The sequence below is a fragment of the Atta colombica genome, unplaced genomic scaffold, assembly GCF_001594045.1.
Source record: "Atta colombica isolate Treedump-2 unplaced genomic scaffold, Acol1.0 scaffold65, whole genome shotgun sequence".
Lineage (NCBI taxonomy): Eukaryota > Metazoa > Arthropoda > Insecta > Hymenoptera > Formicidae > Atta > Atta colombica.
In genome coordinates this window covers 648,612-657,523 of record NW_017259556.1, presented here as the reverse complement: position 1 = coordinate 657,523, position 8,912 = coordinate 648,612, and the positions used below count along the sequence as shown (strand labels likewise).

At 32.7% G+C, this 8,912-nt stretch overlaps 1 protein-coding gene across 1 annotated transcript in view; it reads right to left on the bottom strand.

The window, feature by feature from the left end:
• Positions 1-867: 867 nt before the first annotated feature.
• The window catches only part of LOC108692198 (dynein assembly factor 1, axonemal homolog), an 11,622-nt gene continuing 3,577 nt past the window's right edge, over positions 868-8,912 (bottom strand). The window contains exons 3-13 of the mRNA XM_018200356.1: positions 8,799-8,893; positions 8,485-8,727; positions 8,296-8,438; positions 7,482-7,645; positions 7,317-7,402; positions 6,929-7,188; positions 6,633-6,863; positions 6,298-6,547; positions 2,465-4,321; positions 1,677-2,038; positions 868-1,104 (exon numbers count right to left, since the gene is read on the bottom strand). Coding sequence (XP_018055845.1) covers positions 868-1,104; positions 1,677-2,038; positions 2,465-4,321; positions 6,298-6,547; positions 6,633-6,863; positions 6,929-7,188; positions 7,317-7,402; positions 7,482-7,645; positions 8,296-8,438; positions 8,485-8,727; positions 8,799-8,893 — 3,928 coding nt within the window. The remainder of the gene's footprint in view (positions 1,105-1,676; positions 2,039-2,464; positions 4,322-6,297; positions 6,548-6,632; positions 6,864-6,928; positions 7,189-7,316; positions 7,403-7,481; positions 7,646-8,295; positions 8,439-8,484; positions 8,728-8,798; positions 8,894-8,912) is intronic.

The window sequence follows — 8,912 nt, the reverse complement described above, 5'->3', positions numbered from 1 at the left end:
ATATATATATATATACATACATATTTATAAACCTATAAACGATCCTAGCGGGTATATAATCCTTACATTTGTTTGAGAGGAAGGGATATAGATCCTCTGCATAAATAAAACGAAATGGAATGCGCGAAGACGAGAAGTGATAAAGATGAAAGAAGTCGGATGATGAAGGGGGACAGTTTCGTTACACGCGGTATCACTCTATATAAATATATTATAATATCAAGAGCTTCTTGCCAAGTATCAAGGTGATAGCTTCTGCAGGAATGAGTGATCTCAGATCTATCTAGAATCCGTCTGGAAGCCAATAGGCTGATGGAGAGAGGTGACGGTAAAGATATAATATATTTAAACGTGACAGAGATTACCATTTCTTTTGCGTGCGACCGGTTATCATTGCACATGATTACGGATTAATTATTATTACTATTATTAATTACGATTCATCGACATCACCGCCATCGTCATTCTTATTATTATTATTATTATTATTATTATTATTACTATTATTATTATTATATAATTGATGTGAGTGTGGACACAAAAATAAAGTGTACGTAGTAGAAGGTCGACCTGTTTCACCACCTGTCGTTTCTTTCGATAAAGTTTCCAAGTTTCCACATTTAAAATGAGTCTTATGAAAGTAACACATTTATTTCAAATAGAAGAGCAAGAAAAATATTGAATATTTTTTAAACTTAAACTAACGAACGTTATATCGCCTATAACAAAGTCTTTAATCGCATGAAACTTGCTTTCTCGAAAGTAAAGTCCATTCCTAGTCTTACAGTTTTTTCTCGATTAATGTGCGTTATGTACATTAACTGCGATTGTTTATCCAAGAATAATGTAGTAAAATAATGATCCATTTTAATTCTCTTGTGCAACTTGCATTTCTATACTCTTTTTCATATTTGTCGTAACGGTTTTGCGTTCTTCATTTGGTAATACGCACTCTTCCTTGTATTCTGTATTTTCTATTGTACACAATGTTGCAAACGTTTCGACTTTTATTCCTTCTTTTAAATTAACTGCGCTTTCTTGATTAATATGCTTTTCAAAATCATCAGATGTCTCAGTTTCCTCTTCGGACTTCCTAAGGATAGCCTGAAGGTAATGTATAAATTAATATCATTTTAATCAATTGTAATCAAAACTTTTTATGAACCAAAAGCACAAAAATAATTTTGTGTGTGTGTGTGTGTGTGTGTGTGTGTGTGTGTGTGTGTAATAATTTTTATATTACATAACGCTTTGATTTTCTATACACATATAAGGTGTTCAGCAACAGATGGATTATAATTTAAAAATTCTGAATGAATAAAAGATGAAAATAAGGAATCACAAAATTGTGAGTTCGGCTCCGTTTTATAATTAACAAACATTTAAACATTTGTATGTATTAAACACTTCTACATGAATATTTAAACATTCAGATCCAAAACGGGAGTAACAAAATTTTGATGGACGCTTCGTTCTTTTATTATACTTATGTCTAAAATTTATGTGCTTTAGATTAGCTTTTTACACAAATATTCAAACACTTATGACTGTATAAAAAACGAAGCCAAATTTACAATTTTATTAGTCTTCAACTTTCTTATCATCTAGAATCCTTTCTTAAATTTCATCTTTCCTATTGCCGAACACTATATTATAATATTATATATTATACTAACATCTTTCTGTTTGTAATAGGAAGTAACTTGCGAGCCATGCAATAGTTTAATTTCTTTTCGTTCTGATGAGGTTTGTTCAGAATTTTTAGACGTCATAGGACATTCAGAAATTATTTGGATCAGTGGTTTAATTGATTCTTTTACCGAACATTCAGTATTCTGTAATTTATTATTAGATAATATTTCTTCTGATTGATTATTGTCTATTATGAAATCTGGCTTAATCAACAATTTCTTGCTGTTCTCTAATTTATGCAGATGATCGCAAAATTCTTCATAAAGTGATACATTGGCATTTACTGCTGGCGACTGCGACTCTTGGTCTTGGGATTGTCGAAAAAGATTGGCAAGTGATTGGATATCTAGAACAAATAAATGTAGTTCTAAATAATTTTTAATTTTTAATTACATTCTTTTTTTACACGATAAAAACATTTCTAAAAATTTAAGTAGATATAAATCTGGAAATAATTTTGTTGGACCATTAAAATGATTATATAGGAAATTCAGGCACGATGAATAGTTATAAACAATCTCGCTTCCTCTTGATATCTCAAAAAATTTTTCTAATTCGTCATTAATTTTCTCATTAATTTTTGTAAATCGCGTCATTATCGTTGCAAAAAGTTTTGATATTTTATCAATCAGTATGGGTTACATAATTATTGTATAGCAAACACAATTATAGTCCAATAAAATTATTTTCAAATTTGTAAATATGTTTAGCTAAATTTTTTAATTTTTCAGCAAAACTATTCTTTTCGTGTATATCAATATATCGATCTTACCAGAAGGATGAGCAGATGCAGCGAATTGTGAATTGATCGTTTGTTCCGCCATCAATTCTTGTCTTTCAGAATATGTATTTGTCGCATCATTAGATTTATTGTCATACTTATCATGGCAATTATTTCGTTCTCCAAAATCGCCCGCAGGCTTACTAAGATTCATTTTTGAAGTGTAATCAGATGGCAAGTATTCTTTAAGATTTCTCCGATTGTATTTATAGCATTGCGATTTCCCGTTTGCATTTTCTGTATCTTTTATTAGATGCGTTATGCATTTGTCGATCAACGGTGAAACTTTCCTCGCAAATTTCTTCGTTTCTTGTATCAGATGCTGTCTGCATCTTTCAGAGATTTGACTACGAGATTTGCGTTCCTCCAGTTTCTTTCCGGGATTCATTTCCTTGATGAGAAAAGATTTCTTGTTGCTCACCTCGACATCCTCCGCTTCGCGAGTTCTTTTACCTGTCAGTCTTGAAGAGTGACTCGCTCTTTCTAGAGATAAATGATCTATCGTTCGAACGAGCGATTCCATTTGAGAATTAGATTGTTCTGTTTCAATTGAAAATTCTCGCTCGGTTTTTGATATCTCCGTTTTATCAGAAGATTTTTCTAATTCATCATTGATTTTCTCATAAATCGCGTCGTTATAATTTTTATTTGAAATTATTTCCTTCCAATTATTGTCCATTGAATGATCGATACTTTCATTTTGAATTGAATCAATAATTTTGTCAAAATTATTTTCCTTATTAGTCAATTTTAAAACTTTTGGTAATTCATAACTGCTTTCCAAAATTTGCGAATCTTCTTGAATGGATAATGCCGTTTTAAAGGAATCGTCATCAGATTCATCGATGTTTTTCTTCCTTTCCGGAGATTCGAATGAAAGATCGTTAACTTTGTCTTCCAAAATCTCGATTTTTGCAGAATTATTCTTCTCTGCACTATTTTCACATTCCGAATACTGTTCATTAGAACTAATAAGATCCTTCGTATTGATGAGAGTACAGATATTTTTCTTCTCTGTATCAATGGCTAATTTTTCGTTATCCAGTTTTTCCTCTAGAGTTATTAATTCAGTTGAAATTTTCGATTTGTGTATGCACTCCCGAATGTCCCGGGTTCTCAATTCAGCAAAGAGACTATGGAATACTCCGTGCGATTCTTCTTCTTGCTGTATATTTACAGATTGCTCGCTTTCATAATTTTCTGCGTTTTTCACGGAATATGTTTTCATTGAATCCGGAAGAACATTTGACGGGCAAGTTTTTAATGTCAAATCGTAGACATCCTGAAAATAATTTGTAGCATTGGTCAGCTGCTTTTTATCTTTCGACGAACAGCGATCGGATTTTTCAACTCTTTTGATATCTTCTACTACTTCCACTTTGTTTTTCTTTGCTTCGTCCTCTCGCTTCTTTAATATCTCTTTGACCTTCAGTTTTCTTTCCTTGGTATTCCACCATCGTAGTTTACCTTCTTCGCTCACGGAAACCTTGGTCCCAGTTTCTTGGATCTTGCTATCATCAACAAAATCAGTTTGTAAATTTTGGTCCACCATCTTTCTCTCGCCCCAGAATCCCTCCACTTCGCCATTCTTGAACACTATCTTGTTTTCGTCAACAAACCTATCCATACTGTCGCAGAATTCTCTCATTTCTTCTCGGATGCTGCTAAGTTTAGAACCGAACGGATAGTCTCTGCTTTTTCTTTGATAGCTATTGATATTTTTACTCGATATATCGTCTTTCTTGTTGGTGACTGCGTTAGCAGGTTTATGGTATTCTTCTAATATCTGTTTTAGATCTGATGTGTCACACGATACTGAACAGGTAAACATTCTCTCGCTTTTACGATCTGTAAAAAACAATTTTAATTGCCAAGATAAGAATAATTATAGATGATGTAGAAATTTATTCGAGATAAGAATAAATAAAATAAATTTAATTAAGATAAAAATAATTATAGATAATGTATGATATTTTTCTACGATTAGGATAAAAGAAGTCGAAATCGCATCGGCTACTAAATCGCACTATCTCGCTTAAAAATTCAATTATTGCGTTTATATATATATTTTCTTACGGGTTATTTAAGAATTACATGCTGCTACGTATATATTGCAATGCTGCTACATTATGCTCGTGAAACATAATAGGAGCGCAATAGTGTTATTTTATATTATATAAATAAATAAATCGTGATGGCGTTGCTATATTTCAACGTATTTTATAGCAAAATTACAGAAAATATAAGTTAAATAGCCTAAGTCTTGACCATTAGTCGTGATCAGAATATTATTAAATTTAAATTAATAGGATTAAAGTTTGCTTTACATATTTTTATAGATTAAATATATAAAATTTAAAAATGCTTCAGTTTCCTAAATCGTACCATAATGTGATTTTTTGAAATCACAATCTAACCTTTTAAATCGCACGTTACCTAATATTTTTTCATTTCTTATATTTTTATTCCATTTATTATTATGTAAAGATGTAAACGTAAGTGTTTATTTTGTTTCACACAGAAATTCCTTAAATTCTTGAAATTATCATATGTTTCGGAATTATGAAATATACGTTTTTACGTTTTTAACTGCATAATGGAATACAATTTTTTCCTTTTCTTATATAATTTTTCATTTTTTTTGCATTATTAATATTTTAAATGAGGAATATTAGTACGATGCAATTTTTAGGCAATGAAAAAATTCGAATTATTTCATTTTAAATGTTATAATAACGAAAAAAATTATGAAAAAATTACATAAGAAAGAGAAAAGAGTGCAGTTTATTGGGCTATAAAAAAACTTAAGAATATTCCTCGTAATTTCTGAGTGATGAATCTTTAAGTGCAAAAGTGGTGCAATTTCGGCAATCTTACCCTACATGCGCATAATTTCTTGTTAATGAAACTGTATCTTTGAAAGTGTCATCAAGATATTAATTCTTTAATGTCGTTCTCTTATTTCAAAAGTGACACAATTCAAAGATTAATTTTTTTAGAAAAGAGTAAAAATTATTTTTCAACTTAACAGAAAATTATCAACTAATCAAATAATATCGGTAAAAAGAATATATTCTTAGAAACGTGATCGAATGTTATTTCTGTTATTTTCATTTCTCTCAAAACCCTTAAAAAAACCACCTTTTTTGAATTGATAATTTTGATGATCTATAAAATATAATAAATCTGGAATAATTAAAAATGACATAATTCGAAATATTGCAATATTATTGTTCTATTTTGAATTTAGTAATTTTAATTGCTCAAGGCAAATATAAGTTGTGTTGTGATGTTTCGAGTTATATTACATTTAATGAGAGAGACTTATATTCCGGGTTTATTATAATTTTGTAAGACCAAAATCGACAATACGAAGAGGAGATCATCAATCATCAAAATTGTCTTAATTCTATATTAATATTGTCTATAAAAGACACTACTTTTTATTTACCAAAACAACACAACTTATAACTTTTGTGGAAGATCTTATGAGTTCTTTAAAAAAAACCTTTAGTAAGTGCTATTTGACGGACAAATTGTAAAGTTAACTTTTGATAATTGCTAGAGTAATCTTCATTGTAACAATTTGATAATTAAGTTTTTAAGTTATCATCTTGCACAAAACATATTTTTTAAGTTGTATTATATATTTTTGTAAGAAAAAAAAATCTTCTATAGAGAATTTTTAGAATTTAAATAGTTTTGAAGGTCGAAGTTTGAAGAAAATATTGTTTTGCTTTAAATTTAATCATTTTAGCTCATTAAATATAAACTTGGTGATATTTTGAGTTGTGTTGTAAGGAAATACGATGTAATCTGCTCACCGTTAGCTTTATTGTTACTGATTGATTCTTGTAAATCTGTCTTTTCTTTTTCTAATTGTAGTTCCAATACTTCTTTCTTAGGAGAAACAGTCTTCCTATTGACGATAGTATCACCGAGTGAATCGTATATACTTTCATAGTTATTGAAAATTTGATCTCCGTGCCATTTTCTTTCTGTATCACCAATGATGTCATATTTAGATTCCGATATTTCTTCGATCAGCGTTCGCGATCGAATCTCTTCTCGAACCTAACCATGAGGTAACTCATATGAACAACTCTTTAACATCTCTTATTAAATTCCCATTTATTACAAGAAGATAAGAATTGCATACCTTAGCTTTCCAGGGCAGCAGAAGCTCCTCATTGTTTTCATCGGAAACTTTTTTCTCTTGCTCCGCCATTGGCCTCCTTCCGTCACTTTCCTTGCCTCCTTTTTGCCGTGAGCGCTCGTTTTCTTCGTCGTTTGCGAGCTGTTCGTCTTCCGAAGATGACGACGACAACGGAGAGTCGTAAGAACCGAGGAAGAATCGCTCCTCAGATTTTTTCTTCTTCTCCAGGTCGAGCTTTAGCGCGTTCATCGTGGCCGGTATCATGGATGGTAGGAGATCGGGAGGTGTACGGGTTTTACGTGGTGAATGATCAAATAGCCGACGGGACCGATGGTGGTGATATTATTCAAAGCACGAATTCTGTACCAGACCTTGACGAAACTAGTTCTTACCAGTCCGCTGCTCCTTGTCGCGGTGCGCGCGCTTGATTTCGTCGTGACTTCTTCGTCCTCCTCCTCCTTCTCGTCCTCCTCTTCTTTCTTCTCCTTCTTCTTCTTATCTGTCGCCTCCTTTTCGGACGTCCCGACCGGTTTGCACAGCTTCCTTTTGTTTATCAGGGCTTTCGAGGGCGGACGCAACATTCGACAGGTAAACAAAAACCGAGATCAGAGGAACAGAAACAGGTGAGAGGAATCAAAGGGGTGGCCATTTCGAGGCCCGCTTCGAGTAACGAATCTTTTAACTCACCCATAACACTGTCGTTGATTTTCTTCTGCTCCGCTTGGAACCACCGATTCCTCTCTGCCACCTCCTCGTCAACACCGCCACGCATCCTGTGTGTCGATTCAGAGATATTTTAAGACTAACGAGATATTACTTTCTCACATGTCGTGTTCTTGCTGATAAATTTACCAGGCCTCGGCGCAGGCACGATCGCGTGGGAACACCGGTCGATCGTCTAAATATTGAAGATTCTTGCATTTAAGGATCATCGTCTTGCGATACATCTTTATCTGTTTGAGCACTGGGTTGCCACTCAACGTTACAACGCGCAACGACTTCATGTCTCCCAAAATCTAAACAGTTCAACTTTTGCTCGCACTTGCGGCAAATGAGACACCTCGACGAGATTATACGTATCATAGAGATGTTTTGTATTAATATATGTAAAGCATTTTTTTAAATATGTTGTAGATTCATATTTTTAATTTAGATCTCTGAAAAAAATAGGTAAAAGTTATTAAGCTTTTAGTTCATAACGTAATAAACCCTTCATGACTAGTATGGGATATCCAAAACTCTTTTTATAAATTCCTTTTATAAATGTCTTAATGCTATTTAAGTATACACGTTATTGTATTTAGTATACATATATTTTTAAAAAATTATATTTATCCGTATCTAGAAAACTTATTATCAATTTTTATTTTATTGTAAATTGCCAAAGAAATAAAAATTGAAATAAAGATATAACATTGAGAATATGAAAAATATACCCCACACGAATAATTATGTTATAAAAAAAAAACCACTTGAGTAAAGGGTTAATGAATATAGTTGCAGTAGAATTTTTTAAGTTAATGGTTAAGATATCAGTTTGCAACCACAAACATTATTTAATACGTAAATATATTCCAATCGCGTTTTCACCGTAACATCACCTGTCATTTCGGAAATATATTCCGGTTGTGCGTATTGCATGCACCGTGCGTAGTTATCGACTTACGTCAACGATGTCGCAGGTGTCGATCCTGTTGTGAGAGATATCCAAGATTGAGAGTGTATGCAGCAGAAGGAGATGCTCGATGTCAGCGGTTTCTCGTAGATAGTTGTGCGACAGGTTCAGGTTGTTCAGGAACTTGAGGCCGTCTGAAAAGCAGAGGCACGTCAAGGTCAAGGTCATCTGGGATAATACCCGCTTCACGATTCGAGTCACCGAGATTCTCGATTCTCCGTATCGTGTTGTGTGAGAGATTCAGGGTGTCGAGCTTCGGCAGGCAGTCGAGATTCTCGATTTTGCTGATGAGGTTGTGGTGCAGATATAAGCTCTTAAGTTCGCTCTGATTTTCTAAATTGGCAATCTCGTATATACCATTGCTCTCTAGCCACAAACACTTTAGACCCGTGTATTTCTCGAGGTTTTCGATGAAGGAAAATCCTAAAAAAACGTAAATTCATCATTGATACATATATTAAATATGATTAACGTTATCGATCGAGTTTTGTGCATGCCTTTGTAATGCAAATACAGAACATCGTTCAAATATGGGGTTTGATACAACTTGTTCTCCTTGCAGTGCTTCCTGATGAGTTCTTCTGTCATCCTAAAATTATCATCTGTTA